The following is a 23,502-nucleotide window of genomic DNA, read 5'->3' on the forward strand; positions in this document are numbered from 1 at the left end:
ACCTGTGGAATTTTGATGGTGCAGCTGGGCAGAAGTTGCCTATATCCTTATTGTGGTGGATGCAGTGACTGGCACATGCTTTTGCTTGTGCAGGAGTAATAAGACTTCTCCTTTGTTCACAAGGAACATTTGCTCCTTTATATGTCTTTTATGCAAAATCCATGTTTTCCTTTTTGCTCATGCCCATAGGGGAATTTTTTCTGTCTTGAGTGTGGATCGCCCTGACCTCTTGTGCTCCGAGCTTGATGCAGCCCTGCTGAAGAGTGGTCTGGCTGGCGCAGCCCTTTTAGATGTTAGTTTGGCATGTTAGCACTCCCTTCCTGCTGTCCCCCTCCACTTGATGACCGTGGACAAAACATGCTTCCGGTGAATTTGGAGGCACTAGCGTTAGATGGTCCGGGGAGTATTTCAACACTGGTGTGAAACCCAATAGGTAACATGTATCTTGAGCTGTGACCTTCCCTGAGCACAATGGTGTGATTTCAGGGCTCATCAGGAAAAGGGAACAAAGTAGATATCTACTTACAGTGGCTGAAAAGGTGGTTGGCTGTTGTTGGCTGATTGCTTGCAATAGAATGTTTAATGCTCCTGGAAATTGGCTGACAAACCAAAATTGTCTCGTGGAGCAGTACATGGGAGCGCACCAACTGGGCTCCAGATGAAGGTGTGTCGTGTCAGGTTTTGCCTGATGGGTGTTTGTTTTTACTCTCCTCTTCAGGTAACTTTGCTGAGAGATGGCGGAGCAGCGTCAGGACGTCACCATGATGGAGGATCATGCAGCTGGCCAGGAGAAGCACATCCCATCAGGTGAGCACTTCCAGGAGGAGATGGTGTAAAGTACCTGCCTTGCCCACTGCTGAGAGAATGACCTAAGTGGGGAGAGCAGGGCCAGTGTGCAAGGGGTCCTTGGGGACGGCCAGGAGGAGATGGTATGTGTGTCTGGAAGGTTACCGTGGATCAGCTGGCTGCAGCCAGCGGACAGTGGGTAGCCTGCGAGATGCTCTGATGTTCGTAGTCGTAGGAAAATGCTGCTCTTTGATATCATTGCCCAGCAAGAGCAGACCAACCCCCAGTATCCAGACTAGTGATGATCTTATTTGCTGCAGCTTTGCAAATGTGTGTTTCTGTGTTCACTCCTTAGTTCGCTATAAAAAACAGCACTGCTTTTATTTGGAGACACAGTTCAAGGATGCTGCTTGCTGCCTGCTTTTCTCACCTGCACAGGGAGATGGGGAGGACTGAACAGAGGGCTCTGGGAGCGGGCGCCATGCAAGAGTCTTTCGCCCCATATGTCAGACCTGCATTTCTTAAGAAGCCTTTCCTTTCTCATTCCACCATGCTCCACAATTGAGCTTGGAAACCCACATAACACCAGAAAACTTGGTGGGACTCACTCCTGGCTATGCTCCATATAAACATCATCTTAATTTTCTTTTCTTGAGGTGCTTTGGACACACCTTACACCAGATAAATGGATTGCTTCTGTCCTGGAGAGAATCCATAGCATCCATTCATCCCAGGTTCTGTAATGCATTTCAGTCTGATAGCTCCTCTCAGCTTACAGCCTCAGCTTCGCACATCACAGGTTCCCAGGGATTTTGCTTATGTTAGTTTGAATCTTCTTTTCCAAGTCATTTTCTCCAGTTCTCAGAGAGGAGACTTGTGCCTCTTGCCCTGCTCTTCCAAAAGATGACTTTTGCAACCAAGTCTTTGTGCAGTACGTTGCGTGCTACGCCAAGCCCTTTACAAAGACTTGCTGGTTTGCAATGATTAGAATTAACGCATCATGGAAGTGTTCAGCAGCCTGCTCTGGGAGGGAGGCTAGTGGCTCCAGAAATGGCAGAGAGGACAACAGTGACTCAGAAGTTGTACATCTTTCCTGCTTATGTTGCTAAGATCTCCTTTCCTGCTTGTGCCATGCTTTGCTGTTTCTAGCTGTCCAGTTCACCGGGCTTTTCTTTTGCTGATGGGTTTCCACTTGTTCCTTTTGGTGATGACACTGGTGCTTTTGGTTGGCATTTTCACGCTTTGCTTGCTTATTAGTTCAGGTGTTTTATACTCTCCAATTAGTTTCTTGCTGCTGTGGATCTGGGCAATCAGAGTTTGTAACGCACAGGCCATAATTCATAGCCAAGGACTTGTTCTAAGTATTTGAATGTTTTCCAGGCTATCCCCTTCAGATACCAGTCGATGATGGATCGGATGAGCCTGTTTCTGAAACATCTGACGCTAAGAGCACCCCAACTACGGAAGGTGGGAGCTCTTTGACTTACTGCTTTGAAACCATGATGGACGGGGTCGTGGTAAACCTTGCCGAAAGACTCGCCGTGCCGTGCTCTGGTGGGGTTTCTGAGGAGGAGCGTCCGCAGTCTCGGACAAATGCTCTTCATTGGTCTCATCACAAGTGATGTTTGCTACTCTGCAGAGTGAGATAATGAACGTTAAAGGTGGAGAGTGGGTTGGAAGGCAAGAGAAGGTGAAGTGTTTATTATAGTTCAGGAAGTTGCTTGTGGTTTATTTCCTGAAGACTTTTTACACAGTGACTGCAAGGTCCTGTTAGCTCAGCGCAGCCGGGAGCGATCCCATGTTGTGTGTTCCCAGAGCCAGAGGTTTGTATCATTGTGCTCCCCCAAGATACTGACAGCACATCCTGGTTGTTGTGTTCCCTTTCAGAGTTAGCTGTAACTCATCGCTCTTTTTTTGCCCCCTCTGTATTTACATGTTCATTAGTACAGCATGATTCATGCTGGAATGATGAGATGGGCAGAGTCTATGGATAAAACAAAACTTTGTGCTGATGTAAAGGTCATACTGGTAGGACTCAGGGCGTGTCTGTGCTGCTCCAGAGTGTTATCTGAATGCCACGTTTGTAGAAAGAATCTAATTCCAAAGTGGTCTAGAGACTTGTTCAGCATTTTAATTAACTGCACTTTTTGTGTTCCTCTGGCTGCTTTAATCTCAAATATCTGCCTCTGGAGACTTCAGGTAAAGGCATTAGTTTGCAAAATGTATCTAAAAGAAAGGTGGACAGAGATGCTGACCAGTTCCAGCCCTGTCCTGCTGGAGGTGTAGGCCGACTGATTGTCTGTGAAGTGGCTCTGTTCCTGTGTATGTGGCTCAAGAAATGAGTATGTAAAATTTGGCTGGTACAGAAGGGGATATTGTCCCTCTTTCCAGTTGGATCGGGACTGTCATGATGAGCAGACATCCCTCTGGTAGATGGAGCCAGGTATCTGTCTGTCTCAGAGCCGCCCAGAGTGCGACACAGTCACAGTGCTCGGATGGTTTGTGAAGGTATCCAATGGAGCTGTTCTTTCCTGCTCCAGACCAGCGATGTCCTCATGCAGATAGTATTGCTGAGCATGCAGATCAGGCACCAGGGGCTGTCTTTAGCTGTGCATTTTCAGACAGTGTTTATGGTAAAGCCTTCAGCTGCACAAGGAGTATGCTGGAAATGTGTGGTTTGTGCGGCAGAGGGGACAGCTCATGGTGTCCCTGTGGTACTGGCTTTGCCATGTCATGCTTGGTTGTCTCCCTCCGCAAGCACTGGTTCAAGGGAGGGGAGTCGGGTGCTTTTCTGAGCAAAAAGTTCTTCAGGCATGCCCTGGCCTCCACAGGGTTTTGCTGCTCAACAGCTATGTGAAAGCTGCGTTGTTTTTCAGATGCCACAGCACCTTTAGTGGAGGAAGGAGACCACGAGGATCAGGGTGGTGTCGAACAGCACGGGGAGATCCCAGAAGGAACCACAGGTGAGGGAGACCAAGGTGCAGTTTCATCTCTTGATGCAGACAGAGCAGAGAGCTGGACTGGTTAGTGCTTAAAAATAACACTGCAAAACCTCTCGCAGGCATGCTTTGCTTCTTTCTTCTCCACGGCCTGCAGAAATAATTCCTAGCTCACAATTGTCCTCTTGCCTTCCCCATCCTGGGGGAAACTCGCAGCCTTTTCTTGTCTTTCTCAGCTCCACATCTGACAATCTTTCTGTCTGGTGTCTCTGTGGTGGCTTCGCCTCCCATCTCCAGGCTAAGCACTTACCTGCAGATCCTAGTCATCTCTGCCCCTCTGCCAGCAGCCCCGCTTTGCTGGCGAGGCGAGGCGGTCACCGCAGGACCTTGCTGCTTATCTCACTGGTGCTCTCGCTCAGCCCAGCCCATGCGGTTGTCTTTGAAGCGGCAGGTGAAAACCAGGCCACTGCAGCAGTTCTGTGGCTGCCGGCACGTTTTAAGGATAATGCAGAGGAAGCGAAGCGGCTAATTCAGCCTGAATGCTCTGTGGGGAATCACTGCACCTGGACCTGGTTTTCCAGGGAGGGATGGGGATCTTTCAGAGGCAGAGTAAGAAGGGAGTGAGCTGCAGCAGTACTGTTTGTGTACAAGAGGGCAGGAGCTCCTGGGAAAGTCAGGTCTGTATGTGAAAAATGAGTATGTGTCCTCTGCGCGGTAGCCACTGGCTTTTCCTGGAAGCATCAGGCAGGATCTGAGAAAGGTAGTGGGTGGAAGTGGGCTTCTGCCAATGCCCGGACACAGAAACAAGCCCACAGCACACTCCCTTGGGCAGCCAAATCATCTATCCTGCATCCAGTCCCCAGGCTGCTGGTGGAGCCCTGGGCTGAAGCGCAGAGTGGCTCGCCTGCTAGCAAGGATGCGCAGTCTCTGGTTCAAGATCTGACTGTACCAGGGAACTGGGAAGAAGCAGTGTGTCCTGAACTCTTTGGAAAAAAATGGGAAAAACAGAAGAAAGTCCTAGTTCACCTGTAGAACTGTGGCATACGGATATAATTGATTAAGCTGGCTTGAAAGTAGTCATATAATAAATTGAAAAAATTCTGATACAGACAAACCATCATTGCTGTGAAGAAAATTGTGCTTCTCTAATGTACCAGTATTCCTGAAGTGTCAGATTTATATCAGACTTGGATTTACTGGTGTCAAATAGCCTTGGCAGAGTTCATTAGAGTAAGCTAGGTAGTAGACACCAAGAAGGTAGGGCTCAGGTAAGAGACATTCATGTGAGTGCTGCTGGCAACGTAAATGCTAGGTGGGAGTAGAAGAGGGGATGTAAATCCACAAGTTTCCCTCCTCCTTAACAGCCTGTTTTCTGCACTTCTGCCTGAAGGAGCTTGTACTAACCTGCCACCCAGGATGTGCGAGTTGGTGGAACACTCCTCCAGTCTGGTACAGCACAGGCTGAATAGATCTACCTAGATCCATCGTCGGTGTGGGTTGATTGCCTTTCTGATACTGCCCTGCTCATAGTACAGCGCTGATGGGCAGAATCAGCAGGGAGGTAAATAAATTCTCCAGATACATGCTTAAACTTAATTCTTCTTTTGATCATGTTTTTCCCCTTTTTTCTCTGAACTGGGACCAGCTGAAGAGGCAGGCGTAGGAGCCACTCCCAACCTGGAGGACCATGCTGCAGGAGATGCTGCTCAAGGTTAGTGAATCACCTGTCACTGGAGCCCAGTTATTGCTGTCCACACATGTGGCTGGTTGCTACTGGCTTGGGAATTTTCTTTTCTAATGCAAATGCTCTGCACTGTGCAAGCAGTTCTGCAGTTCTCCCTGTTCCTGACAGGGGAGGGTCCTACATGCTTTGAATGTTCCAACATACTCATTTCAGGGAACTGCAGCTTTTCATGCACCAAATTTCTCTCTCAGATGGCTGAAGCTCTGGTGCTTGTTTGTCCAGTTGCAAAACAGGGCATCCTCCAGGCTAGAAAAGGTAATAAACAGAGCCAGGATGCTGCAGTTAGCCAGGAGGAACTGCTCAGCATTGAACAGAGTCAGTTTTGGGCCCTGCACATCACACATGAAATAAGTGAATTGTTTAATTCCTGTGTCTCTTTCTAACATAAAACATGTCTCAAACCTACTCGCTGATGCCCTGACTTTAACGTTAAGGGTGTTTTTTTCCTCATCTGAGTCTTAGGGAATGTGACTGACAAAGCCAGGCACGGTGGGCAGTGAGCGTTTTTAGAGCATTAATTGCTTGGCAGCTTGGCATCTGCACAGATGAGCCAAGAAATTACCCAGGGACGCCTTGGCTATCTGGAAAGCCTCTCTTGACTCTGCACAGTTCAGACTTGAAGGAAAACTTCAGGATGGGATTTTCCCAAAGCACCTAGTGCTAGCTTAATTCCGTGCCCAATGGGGCAGACTTACGGGTTCAAACTCACTTTCGTATTGCCGTCTTGCTAGCGCTAATACACCACAGCGCTAATTTGGTGCGCTGTTTAAGATCTTAGTTAAACCCTATTTTGTAATGTAGTTTTCTGCGCAGTAGACATAAATTCCTCCAGTTTCTTGGGCAGCGCCTTTCCTCCTCATGGCTGCATTAGCGTATTTACAGACATCCATGTCTTTTGAAGAAGTAAATAGGTCTTTGCCTTCTCAGCTCAGGGCAGAATTCAGGTCGTCTTTGCTTTCCACACACAGATGAGCACAGTTATGTGCAGTCTGCTCCCTGCAATTAAAATAAAACCTTTGCTTGCCTGTCCAGTGGTTCTTGGACTAGCAACTCTTCTATATTTAAAATAGTGATGCCACTACAAAAAAGAAATCGAGGTTGTTAGGAGCAGGGGGGTGAAGTTCTCTCTTCTGCCTGCCCTGTTCAGTCTGGTTTCTAGCTGCTGTTTCTCACCAGATTTTTAATAAGACCTTTCTGTACTGTCCTGGGATCTTCCAGCTGCCAGATATAGGGACATACAGCTAGCTGGAGCTCTGATATAACCTCTATATGACATTTCTAGGTTCTTATGTAAATTGTTACTTCTCTGAAAGTGGACTTGTAATAACGTGCTGCTTCCTTTTAATGGTTTTCTTTGATTTGGAGGAAAATGTGATTATCGATACACACACACACTCTTGGATATCTTGTTACTAGCTGCCTTCATTTTTTGTGTTGTGGGATTTGAAAAAAGGATCTTTGCAGTGAAGATGGAGCGTGTTAAAATGCTTTTGGAGTCTCAGGTGGAGGAGCGTCTTCTGATTCACAGTCTGAGCCGTGCTGGCATTCTGCCAGCCCTTGACCTCGTGCTGCACATTTGCCTCAGAATCCCTGACAGGTCCTGGAGCATGGAAGTACCGCTAATGAACTGACTGTCCACGTCTCCGCACCAGCGCTCATTAATGGTCGTGCTGTTCGTTTGCAGAAGAAAGGAGCCAGGTCGGTCTGCTGGCTACTGCATAAACACCTTTCAAATCCCTGTGGCTATAAAAGGTGTTTCTTGACGCCACATTTCAAATACTACGTGCCAACAGATGCCAATTTAAGATTTCTCTTAAACCACAATTTCGGAGGTCTTTGTGTGGTAGTTCCACTTAACCATTATATTCTCTTAAAATGAGGAGAACATTGATAAAAGACTGAGTCAGTCTTGACTTCTTCTTTTCTTGTTTTAATCTTGTTTGTTAATCTAACAAAGCAACAATCGAAATCTTAGTACTGAAGTGCTCTGATCTAGGCTCTTTAGTTTACCTGATCAGTGCTCAAAAAGACCAAAGAGTATTTGAAGCTGGACAAATTCATAATATAAGATGCACATTCTTACTAGGGCAGTTGACTTTAAAGCAATTTACCTATGTTCAGGGTGAATTCTCTATTGCTCAGTGCATCTTTGCTTCAGTTGAATGAATTTCTAATAGAAAAGCTCCAGCTCAACTAGAATACATGGCTTAATGCAGCAATTGTTGGGTGGAATTGTGAAGGTCTGTGTCATGCACGAGATCAGCAATAGAACAGAATTCTCTTTTACGCCCCCCCCCCCCAAAAAAAAACCCCAAAAAGAAAAAGAGAGATCTGTGTTTCTATGACCTTAAGTTTGGGTTTTAAATGTCACACTTTCTACTCTGCCCAAATGGTGGCAGCAGCGCTGGGAGCTCTGATTAGCCTGAGTGGTTGCACAGTCCAAAATTGCTGTGGCCGTGTGGCTACAGCCACATTTTTACTTACAGTCCTTTTCACTGAGGCTCTCTGCTCCGCTGGCTGTTGAAATACACAGTAATAAGAGAGGAGACATAGGAGTGCTCTTCCCCAAGCTCATTAGCAGTAGAAATGATCTGGAGAACAAAGCAGAGATGGTTTGAGCTCTGAGAGGATGTAACTGGTGCCATGTCTGCATGAACGTCTCCTGCAAGGAAGGAGAGGGCTGTAGGGACTTTGTAAGCTGGTGAAGGAGGAGAGGGTGTCTGGCCTGTTTTGTTCAGGCCCTTGAGGCAAGAAGAGGTGGTCACTGACCAGCAAACTGATGGTCCAGTGGTGGTGTTAGATTAGCAAATGGGTGTGTTCTTGGCTCCTGAAAACCTCTATAGCTAAACCAGCTCATAGAGTGTGGGTGTGGCAGATGGTGGTTGCATACCCCAGCCACCTCTGAGACCGGGTCCAGGGAGGAGTCTGGTCTCCCATGTGCTGTGGCTGTCTCTGTTCCTGGTTCCCTTGGGGATCAGAGTTTCTTTAAAGGCAAAAGCCACTCTGTGTGGCTTTTGTGAGTTGTCTGTTCAATGGGGCAGTGTGGGACTTGCTTTTATCCTCTAGGTTGACAGTAGAAATCCTTAGTCTCTCTTCAGACTGACTACCTATTTGACATGCCTGTGCTAATTGTTTGCCCATCCTTCATACCCTACGTCTTCAACTCCAGGGGAGCCAAGCTCTCCAAAGCTACAGCCTGGCCCTCAGGAGCGTGTGGGAGATGCAATAAAAAGAGAAAGCCAGCCCACAAAGCAGGTAGCTGAGGTTCTTCAGCAGCCTCATCTGTCGCATGAAACGAAGGCTACAACAGCAGCTCCCACCAGAATTGAGGTCACCATCCCAATACCCCTGGATATGTACCAAGACTCCAGAGCACCTGAAGACAGCAGTGAGTTGTGGGGTCATCGAGGCAGAGAAGGCAGTGGTGTCGATCCAGCGCTGGGAAGAGAGCTAGGTCGTGATGTGCGCACTGAGGGGTTGGCAGGAGCAGGTGACACAGCTGACTCCCATGTTAAAGATGGGCCATCTCCTTTATATACCAGAGCTCCATTAAAAGAAGATGCCAGTGGATGGGAAAGAGATGAGGACCGTGATATTGATGAAACTTCTGGACAGGATTTGCTTCCCCTGGTGGGACAGCATGTTTCACCAGGACCTGAAATGGGCTTGTGTCCAGCAACAGCCAAGGAAGCTCTTGAAGAATATGCCTTTGAAGAAAACAAGTCCAAAGATGTCCTCAGAGATATACCAAGAGAGGCACTTCTTGTTGAAACTGAGTCACGTAAAGCAGGAGAGGACCAAGAGGAGAGGAGACAGCCATTGAGGGGGGAAGAAGACACAGATGTCACCCCATCAGAGCCTTCTGAAATCATCTCCCAAAAAGAAGTGGAACCTGGGGAGGGAGAAGATTCTGGACCCGTGCTAGAAACAGCCAAACTCCCTGTTGAGTTAAAAGATGACGTGGAAGATAAAAATGCTCCTTTGGAAGAGGCTGTGCCAGATACAGGAGAACGCCGGACACCCAAGAAGAAACCTTGTGCCCGTGTTGCAGATAAAGCTGTCAGTCGCGTCCCTCTCCTAAAAGGTGTGTGCAGCGTTTGCCTGCCCTGAGCTCACATTGCCGGTGGCTTGCTCACAACAAGGCTGCCTGAACCAGTACTTCAGCTTGCTGCCACCTCTCGAATCCTGCTGCTTAGGAAATGGCCTGGACCTTTGCTGTGAACTGATCTACAAAGCACCGCTGCTTCTCCCTCCCCCTCCTTCCCCCTTTAGTTTAATCCTGGATGTCCTGGCGTTCTTGCCAGACCCTTACGCTTCGGTTTTGCATCCCTTGCATGGTGCTGGCGCGTCCCTGATCATGCTTTGTTCACCTGTTTTTGTTTTGATTTCCTTGGATCTGTGGGGTGGGCACCTTAACTCACATCTGGCACCTTCCCAGAGAAGACGAAGACCGGATGGACGTTGTTCTGGCATGTTGGAGTGGGGCTAACCCGGTGCACACTGCAGCTTGTTCCAGCAAGACACATGCCATCTGGTTTGCATGTGTCCCCTGTCTGGTCCAATAACTCTGTGTATTGGCTTTCCTAAAGAGGAGGGAGGAGGAAAAAGGCTAGTGAGATGGCAGGTCTAACCAAGGAAAAGGCCCCACATTGGTCCTGTTTCTTGTACTTTTCCCTTAAATATCCACTGCTGACTGCTGTTGGAGGCAAGGTCTGCAGCTAGCTGGACCTTTGCCCACTACAGGGCACGTCTGATGCTCTTACAAAGCAAAGGTCCCTGGGTGGTCCAACATGATGGCTGTATTTGGGGTGTTCTGCAGGAGCTGCCTGGGGGGGGGGGGGGGCTGGCCCTTGGGTGCGTCTAACAGCATGTGTGTCTCTAGGCTGGGCTAGGCTGGGAGGGCAGTCAGACCCTGGAGCTGCTGTGTTCATGCAGCAATCTCAGTCTTAGCTGTCTTGGGTGAAGGTCTAAGTTCACCACTCAATGCATGAGCATCCCTACCAGCAGAGCAGCTCTTAGACCTTTGCTTTCTACAAGAGCTCTTTTCCACCTTTACTGGGGGTCAGAGGGATGTCACTAGGAGCACTGCTCAGTGGCCAAATGCAGGTTTTGCACTGAACTGTGTTAATAAGCTGGGGCAGCAGGACACGCGTCAAAACCCAATGGTGTCTCACCGTGTTGTACCTCAGTTCTGACTCTCCAGGGCCTGGCCTGGGGGAAGCTCTGCCTTTCACCCCAGTGCCACATCCCAAAAGCTGGCTTGACTGCTTCCATTAGCCTGGAAATACTGCTCTGGTTTGCGGCAGAGAGAGTGTGCTCTGTGCTGTGCGGGATTCATGAAGAAATTGTTGATGTAGCTTTTTCCATTGGAGCTAAAGCTCATAACATATTTCTCGTTGTTCACTACCTAATAAGCCAGCGGGAAGCTTCGCACATGTGCTGCAGGGCATTGGCATGGCTTGCTATCGCTAGCACTGGAGCCTGAAAATGATGACAGGTTGGGGATGCATTGCCCAGAGTCAACCAGTTCCTAATTCAATAGCAGGAATTTCTTTAATTATTTAACGGTCTTTTCCTCCAAAGACAGAGACAGTTTGTGGCTGTTCAGCTCCAGCCTTGCTCAGTCTGTAGTTTAGCTGAATTTGGGAAGGGTAGTGCATCCAGCAGCTCTGGGAGTGACTGCTGGGATGGGTCAGGGTTGTCAGTGCTGGATTAACAACATTGTTTGTGTCACTGGGAAAGGGCTGACCCCCCAGGGCAAGTTTCCAAAACACTGGGGAGAATATCAGCAGCTTTTCCTCCCAGATTAGGGAGGAATTAGCTGAAGACTGGGAAAAGGGTCTTTGTTATGAGTGTCTTATAGTACAAACATTACTTTCTCCCTGTTTCTAATCTCCTAATTAGCAATGCTGCAGTCTGTCATGCTTGTAGACTAATGGGACAAAACACTGAAATATTGTCAGAGTCACTGTAAGCTTGATACGAATCAAATAGGACAACAGCTAAAACCTTAAGACCCCTCAGGGTCTGACCCAGATCAAAGGCGCACTGTGTGCTGGGGAGGCAGAACACGGTGTGTCAGGAGAGATGGGAAGTGACAACGGCCAGGTATAAAAATGCTTTGCAAAGCTAACACACTGAAAAACGACTTTAAATGGGATCATGGGCAACCTGGTGCTGCCAGGATTGGTGCATCCTTCAATTTTAGTCTTTTTGTATATGGTTGTTAGAACTGATGGGTGTTTTAGAGAGGGAAACTCATGTTTAAGGTTGAAGAGAACTGTTCTGTCCTGAACTGAACAGATGCTACTGGAACTGAGTGCAAATCTGGGCAAAATAGTCTCATACAGACCTTGTTGCGTGTGTCTGATGCTCCAGTGATGACTAATGCACTGTTGCCTATGCACAGGATAATCTGTTAACCCAGAAAGAATGTGTTTACGATGTGGAAGTATTTCTGCAAGAAATGAGTGACTTTGTAATATTTCTAAGAATAGTATTTAAAGGAGAGGAGGAACATGAAACACCCACCCAGCCTGCATGCTGCTGTAGTGCAGGCATTATTATCTCTCCAGAGTTTAATGACCAGTCCCAAGAAGTGTAACTGTGTGCGTTTCCATTTGTCAGGTCGTATTGACAGCAAAGACAAGGAAGGGACTGAAGCTGATGAAAAGAAACCGAAGGTAAGCTAAAAAATAAAACCAGAGGTGTTGTCAACCCACTAAGTGCTGTGCATGTTCCTGACTCCCTCTCCTGCTCTCCTGGACTGCGGTTGTGCCTCTTAGGAAACCTTGCCATTAGCTTCCATTCTTCTGTCTGTCTTTCAAGAGTTTTTTTTTCTTCCCTCACCCTGGTTTGGATGGTGCAATCCATGGTGATCTTTGAGGGCGAGGAATCGAACCAAATCTAAAACAAACATGTGGCTCATGGGGTTGAGTGGGTGGTTAGAGAAATAATTTTCTCAGCCCGAGACCGGAAAGCGGACGGCTGGCTTTGCTGGGGCAAACTGGTACAAAAGCAAACTCAAAACTGTGTTGCGCTGTATTGGGAACGAGCACCATAACAGTGAAAAGAGCAAGACCTGTAGTTAAAAAATGAAATTAAATAATCTAGGCCTTGCAGATGCTGTGTTCTGGGTGAGGAACAGAGTTTAATAGTGGGTAAATTCCAGAAGTTTAAAGGTATCTGTCACACTGCTAATTTGGAGGAGGTTTAGTTCAGCTGGCCATTAGCCTGGCTAGTGCCTGGGTGAGATAGTGGACAAACTGATGGGCAATTTAGTGGGTGAAGAATTAAAGGTGAGGTGTATAATTGTTTTCAAACAATGTGAAATTGGGTCTTTCTCTAGGGAGGTTTGGCAGGGTTGTATCAGGCTAGGCATTATTTGACATGATACCAAGCAATTGTCTAGATAAAAACCAACGATCCATTATTGATAAAGCAGGTATGATGTGGCTGAGAGACCTGGGAGCAGTCATCTGCATCTCCCAGAAGTGCTGGTTGATAGTGCGGTACCTGCAGCATCTTTGCCAGTGGAGCACATGCTAGAGAGTTTGGGAGTAAATAGAGCAGTTCAGGTAGTAAAACGTGCCACTGGTGTGGAGGGCGGTGGCAAGGGCAGGCTGTCATGGGGTGACACTTTCCCCAGAAAGGGGCTTGGGTGTTGCTGCACGCTGTGGGAGGAATAGAGCTGAGGTATCCCATGCTTGCGGGTGCAGCCGTGGGACCCCGGCAGTGCCCTGAGCCCACAGCTCTTGCCCATCTCTGTGCTGCAGGGAGAGGGCAATACCAGCCATCGCCTATCCCACACCCAGTTCTGTATTGCACCTCTGATCCTATTTAATGTTGGTGATCCCCTTTTGTTTCCCTCCCGTACTGATTTTTTTTTGTTCCAATTTTATTTTGTTTCCATGTTTAAGAAATCCTCACCTTCCATTGCCAAACCCCCAGGCGATAGACCCTCCACCCCCCCCCAACGACACACCTCCTCTAGCACAACCCCTTCGAAAACACCCTTCAGCCCTGCTTCCACCTCTAAACGAGTCTCTTCTGTCACATCCCGACCTGCCAGTACAGGAACACAAGAAACGAAAGCCAAGGTAAGGAAATGGAATGTGAGAGAGGCAAAGCTGCCTTGGGGAATACCTTAAAGCATTCCTGACAGGTCTGACAGTGCTTGGCTGGGCAGTCTCTCCGTGTCCCGTTCAGTGGACAGGGTGGGATGTGCTTCCCCTTCACCTTCCAGTGGCCGTGGCCAGACTTGGCTCCAGTTTTGGTGTTTGAAGCAACTGGGTCTGTCTCACCAGCATGTAGGCCCCTTGCTCTGTGTTACAGCAAAAATATCTCATTGCTGCAGGGTGTTACCTGGTCTCCCTGAGGCATTTCCAGGTCCCTTTATGCTCTTTCGTGCTCTTCTTTGTTTTGCAGCTTTATGCTGTGTTTTATGGGTGCGTTGGCTGTAAACAGCAGATGTATTTGAAATGTGCCAGAGCCAGATCTGCCAGGTGCTACACAGAGAATAGGAAATGCGCACACATCCGTGCCTTATTCTGCAATGTAAAAAGTAGCTAGGAGTTTCCCTTTGTGGTGTTTTGTCATACAAATACACCCGTGGTGAGGGAAAGAGCAGAGATTGCAGGTCACAGACAATAGGATATGGCTTGGCCATGATAGGGATTGCGATGGCTCTGCTCTGGTTCCCTGCTGCCTTGGAACCAGTCAGCTTGTAAATTTTCACTTGCATGTTTGTCATGAGCTTTTGTACACAGACCAGCATTAGAAAGCCATCAGAAAGAGGATGTGTTAGTTTATAGATTCAGGGAGGCTTTTCTGTGCATCAGAAGACAATAAATAGCATATTGCTATTTACATGCCATTACAGATCATGTGCATGTTACAGTAGTGTATTACAGGTGGGGATAAAGGAGGTGCTTCTCTGTGTTTGGAGTCTGGCACTGTAGTCCTGAATGGAGCCTCTGCTCTAGTCAATGGATTTATTTACCTTCTGTACAAAATGTTAGCAGAACAGAGGAAACAAAACGATGAAATTTAGAGAACAGACAGTTGAACATACTTTTTAACCGGGCCTGAGTGTGCGGTGAATGATGTAGCTGAAGCTAAGTGCTCACATGGGAGAGCGGTGCAGCCGCTCTGCCAGCCCAGGAGTGACTGTGCAGCGGTTGTGGCAGGCGCCGTGATGGGAAACGGGGTGTGAACAGGCACGTCGCAGATGCCTGCATGTGGGGAAACCTGTGGGAGCTCCTGCAGGCTCTCAGGGTAGGAAGCAGGAGGGTCTTGTGTGGCTCTGATCCATGAGGGGTGACAGCCCATCCCCAGGCAGATCCCCCTGCATCAGCCTTTCCCCTTTGTATCCCCAGGGCCCAGAGATGAGAGGTGGCACGAAGACGGCCACGCCGCGATCTGCAGCCGGGCAGGCTCAGAGGAACTCGACCAATGCCACGCGCATCCCAGCAAAGACACCCACGGCCCCCAAGACACCTCCCAGCTCCGGTAGGTGATGGTGAGAGCGGCATGCAGCCACCTTCCCGTGGCGTCTCTGACTCTAGAGGCTCTGCTTTCGTGGTGCTCCCAGGCTCTCCATGCAATTATGTGGGGATAGTGAACAAATTTGCCCCAGTGCAGGCTGGGGTCATGCACAGCGCTAAGCAAGGGCACGGCCAGCAGGTTGAGGTCTACACAGTGATTCGGAGCTGCTCAGCCTTGTCACGGGGCTGTGGGTGCAGAGCTAAGCTCACTTCCTCTGAAGTGAGCCTTTCTGGATGCTGCTTTATCTGCTCTGTTCATACAGTTGCCTCCTCAGTGTGTAGGAGAGGGCAGTTGCTTTATCCCTTTGGGATCTCCTCCAATTTGGAAGATTTAGGCAGCTTCATTTTTTTAATCTGTCTATTCCTTTTCTCTTGACGATATTTCACAAAGACCAGGGGCAAGAGGATCAATTCTTCGATTGCAGGAATGGAGATTAGCCCATTATTGTCAGAGAAGAAAACCCCGGAAAGCATCAGGCATTGTGAATTTCCATTAAAATGGTGCATTTCACTGAATATATGTATTTTTTTTCATATTTGACCAGAGCTGCATAAAACCTTAAATCAATTAAATTTCCAGCTTTATTATGTGTAAGCATCTTTCTCATTCATTAAACAGGCAGAAAGGAGCAGAAAAAACCACCTCCTGCAGCAGCAAAGACTGAGAAAGGTGATGTTTAAGCGTTTTCTTTTCTTCTTCCATTTCTTTTCAAACTGGGGACAGTTCTAAGCTGCTCAGTGATCAGACTTATTTAATTACATAAAATAATTTTGTAAAAATGCTTCCAAATTTCTAATAGAAAAGTGGTTTTGTTTGAGTTCTTTTGTCTGTAATTTGTCATGCATGCTAATGTCACGCTTGGGTGGGGAGTCTTACCAATGATCCAGACAATGAAGACCATCTTCCTTCTGAGATACTAGGAAATTGCCTTTAATCACAGTTTTCACTTCAAACTGAAGTAGAATAAAGTGCATCCATCTCCCCCCTGCTGATGGTCTGCACTAGGAATAGCGAGTGGGCCCCGGGACCAGGCAGATCAACCCCATAAAGGCAGGCAGTGTGTGGGGAAGGGGTTGCATACCCAGATTGCTCATCCTGTGCTTGCCTCCCTGTGTCTGCAAACTTCAGGTGAGCAGCCAAAGTCTGGAGACAGAAGCGGTTACAGCAGTCCCGGCTCCCCCGGGACTCCAGGCAGCCGTTCCCGCACTCCCTCTCTGCCCACCCCACCAGCCAGGGAGCCCAAGAAGGTGGCAGTGGTTCGCACACCACCGAAATCTCCTGCATCTGCCAAGAGCCGCATCCAGCCGTCAGCCGCACCCATGCCTGATCTGAAAAATGTGAAGTCCAAAATTGGCTCAACTGAAAACCTGAAGCACCAGCCTGGAGGTGGCAAGGTAAATGTGGACTCCGCTTTCCAGGGGCCTGTCTATAGGGACAGCAGGTGCTTGATGCTGCATCCGAGAGGGAAGAGCCCTCCCCGGATCAGCAGCAGCCCAGCTGGGGCCAGAAGTACAGCAGTGGGCAGCCATGCTTCAGCTGATCTCCAGCCTGATTCTGATTTTGGAGTTTTTTGGACTGATTGGGTTGGGTGCTTGTCCTGAAATTGCTTGCCTGGCTTAGTGCAGTACAGCTGTCCCACAGAGAGGACTGCAGAGAGCTTGTGATGTGGCTTTCATGGGGTGGCATGTCAACATATGGACTGGCTGCCAGGGGAATGGCATTCCCTCGTGGTGTCCAGTTAGGGAGAGCAAATTGTGACCTGTAGCCCTAAAGAGCTGCAGGATCAGGGTTGTGTTTCTGAATCCTATACTGTGTGATCTGGAGCAGTCCCTTCAACACTGCCTCCATGTCTTCATTAGTGAGCAGACAGGATGGTGTCCTCCCTGCGAGGGTCCCAGGCTCGGCACGTTTTTCAGAACGTTGTGATTTTGGATCCAACTCTGTTGGCAAGGTTTTGGATTGCGTTCTGCAATCAGGCACTGTCTTGCTACATGATGTGGTGTGGCATGGCCAGAACTGGTGGCACTATTACCCTTTCAACCACTAGTACTTTTCACTCCCAGAGAGGCTGTTTCGTGACCAGCAAAGTGAACTCTGTGCTCCAAGTGCTTGGGAACGAGGGTCTTGTGTTAAATTTTGTGAGCCCGGAAGAGGAGAGTTTGGGTGAGGGAGTGGTGTGAGTTAATTCATCCGTGCAACCCCAAGAGCAGCAGTGTATGGTTATACGGCTCCAGCTGTGGTGTTGGCTGCTCAGCACCCATCTGAGCCTCTCTGCACTGCTCTGTTGCACTGTGTGGATGTGTCCTGAGGCTTTTATAAAATCCTCCTTGCTGCACGGGTGGAGACATGGTTCCTGGTTCCTCTGACTGGCGAAGGCCCGGTGGCTCTTACATAGACATTAAATGGCAGAACTGCACATCTGATGTCCAGTGCAGTCAGGAGTCCCCATGTGCTAGTGCTTGCCTGCCCCAGGGGGGAACACTGCCTTGCAGACCTTGCTCTGCAGCTGCTAATGCAACAGAGCCGTGACAAATCTTCCCTGAGTGCGATGCATGCCATTTTGTGTGACTAGGTAACTCCATGGCTCTGAATGTTCGACTTTGGCATGGGGGGAGGCTTTGAGATGGCATCTTTTCACCATCTTAAATAGCAGCGTGCTTTTCCATTTCCTTATGTGCCTTTTTTGCCATGGCTAGCAATTTACTGGACAATGCACGTTTTGCTTTGTACTACAATCCAGGGGGGCTCTGGAGCCTGGGCAGGGCTGCTCTGGCCATTGGTCATGAGCAGAGCAGCATGAGTCCTTCCAGCTGCCCATGTCCCAGGGCCTCAGCCCTCCTGCCCGCTTAGCACAAGGCGTAAGTTTTTCCTGCCACCCCCACAAAACACTGCTTTTCAGGATTTTAGAAGGAACCCTTCTGTTTACTGTAAATTGGTTAAATTGTTTGCTTGTTCTTTTAAATCCAGCTTTTACAAGTTTTTTTTTTCTGTCAGCTTCTCTCTCAGGCAACATGTTGTTTATTGTTGTCACTGAAAGAGTAAGAACAGAATTTGGGACAATTCATTGCTCTTTGCAGGGGAGAATGGCTGGATGCTCTGTTGGGGATTTTGTAGGACATGAGGTGCTCTTAGCAGAACGGTTGCAGCTGGGGCAGAAGGGGCTGATCCAACGAGTTTGATTTTAGGGTGGCCAGAAGATGAGTCTGGAGCCTGCTCTCCATGCAGATTTCAGACCCCCAGCCTAGGGAAGCAAAGGTACATGGGGGACATGGGCCAGGAGTCAGCCAGGCCAGATCTCTGCCAGTATTTCTGCACTGTCTGAGCACTTTTGTTGTTGCTGGATCACTGCTCTGGCAAAGCCTAGTCTAGCAGAACTGGATCCTGATTTGCAGGATTAGTTGATGTGAACTTGGAAAATGACACTGGAGGCACGTGTCAGCCTTGGTGCTTCTCATGCTAAAGAACCAGGGTATAGCAAGGAGCTCTCCTTGCAGCAGCAGGTGGGGGACATGCTGAAATGGAGGGTGAGGTTGCCTGCTCAGCCAGCTTCGTGGACGTTGTCATCCAGGGACTGCATGTGCAGTGTGATGTAACACTTTCTTGCAGGGTGCTGTGTCTCTTTTCCTCTCATGATGGTTGTGCTTCAGACAGGCTTTCTCCTGAGGGAGCACAGGCCTGTGTGCCTGCTGGTTTTTGCTTGCATTTACCTCTGGTTTATACTTGCATAGGTTGTAAAGCCACTCCGGTCCGTGTAGGGGAAGGAGCAGGGACTATCTTCATCTTTGTCTTGTCAGAAATAGCTGCTCCTGTGCACGGGGTCACTCCAGCATAGCTGCCCTTATAAAACCCAGATAGGGAAAACAAGCCCTAAAGGGAAACAGCTTAATTAGTACATAAATCTGGGGGGGGGGGGGAGAGGGCAGACAGGCCTTGGGACTGGAGGGTGAAGTTAGTGTGGTATGTGGTTCCCCTGTGGCACCAAGCCATTTCCAGCCTCTCTCCCACCCGAGATGGTGTTAGGAATATGCAACAGAGCAGCTGCCTTTGGGGTTGGTCTGTGCTGCCCCTTTCATCTCATCTATACAGGAGTTAAGAAAACTACAGGCATGGGACTGCATCCCTGGCAGCATTTACTTTTTCTCTTTGTAACTGTAGAGGGAGTTTGAGCCCTGCACAGCGCAGAGCTCAGGCGTCCTCTCCCAGACAGTGCTGGCCACACAACTCTTGCTCTCCAGCCTGCTGCCCCGGCCAGCTGCACCTGTTTGCCCAGTTTGCTCAAGCTGCTGAAATGTGAGGCCACGTATCTCTGTCCTGGAGAGGGGGCATGCTGCCCAGCATGGGAGATGGGGCTGAGCAGGCATTTTTCTCTCAGCTCCATCCTTCCTTCTTCCACTGGCTCTGCAGAAGCTGAGTCTCAGACCACTGGTGCCTTCCAGCATGTTTGCTGCCCAGAAAGTTCCTCGTTTTGTTCAGTGAAAGAAAACGGGGTGAGCTGGCTTTTTCGCTAGTGTTTCTGGCCTGGAAACCAGGGCTGCTTTGCTAGCCAGACGTATCCAGTCTCTAGCTGTAACCTGCCCACCTCCATCTTCAGTTTCCAAGCCATGAGGAGACAAATCTATGGAGCAAGCCAGAGATTCTCCTTTGCTCTTGGCACTGGAAGGCAGGTTCCTGGTTTTAGTGATGTAACGCATGGTCAAGCTGCAGATGGTCATGTTGTTTCTCACACTCTTTTCTGGCTACCAAAGGTGCAGATTATTAATAAGAAGCTGGACTTTAGCAGCGTTCAATCCAAGTGTGGCTCAAAGGATAATATCAAACACATCCCAGGAGGAGGCAGTGTGAGTACCTTCACACTTTCAATGCACTATAATAGTTCTTATTATAAGTGGCATGTTGTATACACTAAACCGCCAATGCTATCTGCAGCGACCCTGCCGTCAGATAGCTATTGGTGACGTGCAATGACTCTTTTCTGGCTACCAAAGGTGCAGATTGTTAATAAGAAGTTGGACTTTAGCAGCGTTCAATCCAGGTGTGGCTCAAAGGATAATATCAAACACATCCCGGGAGGAGGCAGTGTGAGTACCTTCACACTTTGAATGCACTGTAATAATCCTTATTATTAGTGGCATGTTGTATACACCAAATCGCCAATGCTATCTGCAGCGACCCTGCTGTCAGATAGCCATTGGTGACGTGCTGTCATTTAACCCCATTAACCCAAAAGACATGGTTAGATGAACCCTAACAAGTCCTGTACATGCCTGACATGGACAGAACTAATGGACCCCTGTAGAAACCATGTCTGTAACAAAACATCCCGTTAACTCAAAGGTTTTACACTACCTGGAAGTCTTAATGCCTCATTGTCTGCGGGATGGGTGGCTTCTAGCAGACAGTGACGTAGTTGCTGATGCAGTAGATGGATAGATTTGTAAGCAAACGCAGTCCTCATTGCTTAATGTACTGCTAAATTGCACATGACTCTGCACAACATGTGAAAGCGCAGGTTCCTGCCCATTCCCATCAGGCAAGTATGATCCTTGCAAATATTAAGCTTCTCCGTGCTAATGAATGTGTCTGGTGTGTGTTAGGCAGTGCCCATGGAGGCTGAGCCTAAAGTAATACTGAGTTAATTGATTTGAACGCCAGCATTTCCAGCCATTCCCAGATAAATAGCCGGACTCAGCTTTCAGTTACTGTGCCAGAAACCTGGAGAAACTCCACAGAGGTTGGCGGATTTACACCAGTCTCTCTGGAGACAGAGTTTGGGTCCAGGAAGGATGATGGACCAAGGAAGGAGCATCACTGAGACCCCAAACAGTGCGACCCAGGGTCTGTGGTTGCCCAGTCTGCAGCCATCTAAGGAAGCTATCTGGTGCCCCTCAGATGTTGCCGATGGATTTTCTTTGTGCTGTTTTTGATCTCTGTGGACGCCCTCCCTGAGAAACTGAGCATTGCAGAGGGCTTGGCACGTAAGCATTGGGACATAACTGGGTTTGCAACCTCCGTCTTAAATTTGATGTCATTCTGCATTTATTTAACGGGCCAGAGGAGCTGCTTTGCGGAGGTCAGACCTCTGTGAAGCAGGTTCCATGCTTGTTCTGCTCTTTCCTACCCCAGGGTCCTGCACTGGCTGGATTGCCTGGTGTGTGGAGGACCACTTGTTACGCCAGGACTTAGTCACGAATCATCTGTGCTGTGGCTGGTAATTAGCTTCAGCACAGAGTGGTGAGCTCATCCTTTTCTCCACTGAGAGCTCACACCATGGGCAAGCGTTTGCAGCTGCAGTGGCTGCAGTGGTTTGAGAATTATCTGGATTTTTGGCTGGAGGTTGTCATCCCTCCCCAGGCTCTGCTAGCAGTGAAAATCGTGTGATCGCTGCTGGCTGCGTTGACACGGAAAGCAGCAGCTTAGCTCTGGGTGCGGGTGCTTGGAGCAAAGCCATGTGCTGACGTGGCCAGAGCGTGGCCGCACAGGCTGTCCTGGCGGCAGAGCTGTGCCTTGGGGCTCATCCGATAGAGGGGCAACAAGAGACCACCGGGGTTTGATGGCCGTCATGTCTTAATCCTCCACGACGCTGTCAGCAGTGACTGCCTGCCCAGCCATTGCTGCTTCAAGAGGAATGAACTGTTGCTACAGTAACCTGGGGTTGGTATCTATTTTTTAAGCCAGTGGATGCTCTGACAAGGTGATGCATTAGGTAAAAGCTGATGTAAGCATTGCTGATGCTGAGAGGTGGCATCCCCAGGTCTCTGGCACTGGTTTCCCAGGCAAGCAACTCTGTGCCCCTTTTCCTTGCTAAAATGGGGAGGACCCTTTTCTGCTCCCCAGCAGGATGGTAAGGGTTAATGGAGTCCTGTCTATAAAAAAAGGGAACTGGAATGAGAGCAGAAAGTGTTTCAATTGCTGATTGCTTGCTCTGGAAATGGGAAGTCTTTCAGTCCCAGGTCCCAGTGGTGCTTATAGGCCCTTCGGGGTCATGGCTGGGATTAGAAAGGCGCCAGCTGTTCTTTTGGGGTCTGCTTCCTGCCTTCTGACTGAATCTAGCTCTCCTCCGGCCCAGTGCGTTAAATGTGTGATCTTTCCCCAACCCTGTCTTCATGTCCGTGTCTGCGATGTGCTCCCAGACCCTAGGGTTGCTTTTCTCCCCTCTCTCTGTCTCCACTTTCTGTCAAATGTGCCTTTTGGTATGTGTGAGCATCGGAGACAAGTCAGGCCCGCGTGCACCGTGCTCTGGCTCCGTGCTGGTGGGACGGTGGCACCGAGCCTCTGTTCCCCCCACCTTTACCTGGCTGTATGATGGAGGGGGGAGTGTTTCTCAGTGGTGTGCACAGCTACAGTCCAACACCTAGCTCTGAGGGTGGTGGGGCTGGTGGACATGGGGCCAACATGGAGGAACTGAAGGAGGGACCTTCATCCCAGGGCTTTTGAGTCAGCACAGGGCACTCAGGGTGATGGAGAGCAGTGGCTACAGTGAATCCTTTGTGCTGGCTTTTGGCCACGTTGGTCCAGAGGATGCCTGGCTGCTTGGAGGAGTCAGCTCCTCTGCCAAGGTTCCTTTGGTGCTGACACATCCTTCCTGAGATTTGTGAGAGCAGCATGCCTGCTGTGGTGCTTGGGGAAAACACAGCAGCATATGCCCGCCTTGAAATCCAGGCTATTACTGAGAGCCAGTCACTTCCCAGTGAGTAGGAACCAACCTTGAGGTGCTGATGGTCCGATGCTCCTGCACAGCCCCACTAACTACAGCAATAGCTGATTCACACACAGGTGTGAGTCCAAAACCAGGGTCCAGGGTAACTTCTGGGGGGTAAGGGGATGTTTTCTCACCCCCTTGTCTCCTGTTCCTGATGTAGCTGGTGTGTATGTGCTGTGGTTTGCTGTCCCTGACACGCCTGATGGTCCCAGACCTCTCCAGTCTTTGGTGTTTTCCAGCGTGGTGTTTAACCGCTAACGTAACCACTAAACAGTTCCACGTTAACCGTTCCTTGTGTGTGCGTCTCGTGTAACCCGGTTGTCCGTGCGCAAGAGGCCACTGGCCCCACGCCCAGGCATGCCACAGTGCCGTGGCCAGTCTTTGAATGGGGCGGTTTAAGTGGAATTGCTGGAGCCCATGTTCAGAGACATAATGGGTAAAACAAATAAAAAACAGAGCATAATATCATGAAATAATGTTGTGGTTCAATATATTATAATTGCCATTTTAATTTATATTATGTGAACTCCTGCCAGATATTTAGACTTTGCTTTGGTTTTTTTTAACCCTTATTTCCATTACAGCATTTTTCAGAAATGCATATTTTGGTCACTCTTTTAAAAGTTCTGTGCACATTGATCATTTCTGTTCTTTCAGTTTTTGTGGACATAAGCTTTATGTTTTACACCAGAAAAGGTATTTATTTTTTTACGTTTTTCTCTCTGGTATATCTCCTCCTTTTGGATGATGTGTATGCAAATCTTAATTAATTACCACTCCACTTTCTC

At 48.8% G+C, this 23,502-nt stretch overlaps 1 protein-coding gene across 14 annotated transcripts in view; it reads left to right on the top strand.

The window, feature by feature from the left end:
- Positions 1-23,502, top strand: part of MAPT (microtubule associated protein tau) — a 56,354-nt gene that overhangs the window by 28,241 nt on the left and 4,611 nt on the right. For 4 of the 14 annotated variants that reach the window (XM_075522810.1, XM_075522809.1, XM_075522812.1 and 1 more), the window contains exons 2-13: positions 719-807; positions 2,167-2,253; positions 3,663-3,749; positions 5,371-5,436; positions 8,639-9,553; positions 12,097-12,152; positions 13,389-13,568; positions 14,847-14,979; positions 15,634-15,684; positions 16,144-16,409; positions 19,761-19,853; positions 20,001-20,093. In XM_075522810.1, coding sequence (XP_075378925.1) covers positions 735-807; positions 2,167-2,253; positions 3,663-3,749; positions 5,371-5,436; positions 8,639-9,553; positions 12,097-12,152; positions 13,389-13,568; positions 14,847-14,979; positions 15,634-15,684; positions 16,144-16,409; positions 19,761-19,853; positions 20,001-20,093 — 2,100 coding nt within the window. In that variant the 5' untranslated portion in view covers positions 719-734. Of the gene's footprint in view, positions 1-718; positions 808-2,166; positions 2,254-3,662; positions 3,750-5,370; positions 5,437-8,638; positions 9,554-12,096; positions 12,153-13,388; positions 13,569-14,846; positions 14,980-15,633; positions 15,685-16,143; positions 16,410-19,760; positions 19,854-20,000; positions 23,411-23,502 lie in introns of all 14 variants that reach the window. The other 10 variants (XR_012778612.1, XM_075522814.1, XM_075522813.1 and 7 more) reach the window with 10 other exon arrangements.

This window comes from Mycteria americana, chromosome 22 (genome assembly GCF_035582795.1).
Source record: "Mycteria americana isolate JAX WOST 10 ecotype Jacksonville Zoo and Gardens chromosome 22, USCA_MyAme_1.0, whole genome shotgun sequence".
NCBI lineage: Eukaryota > Metazoa > Chordata > Aves > Ciconiiformes > Ciconiidae > Mycteria > Mycteria americana.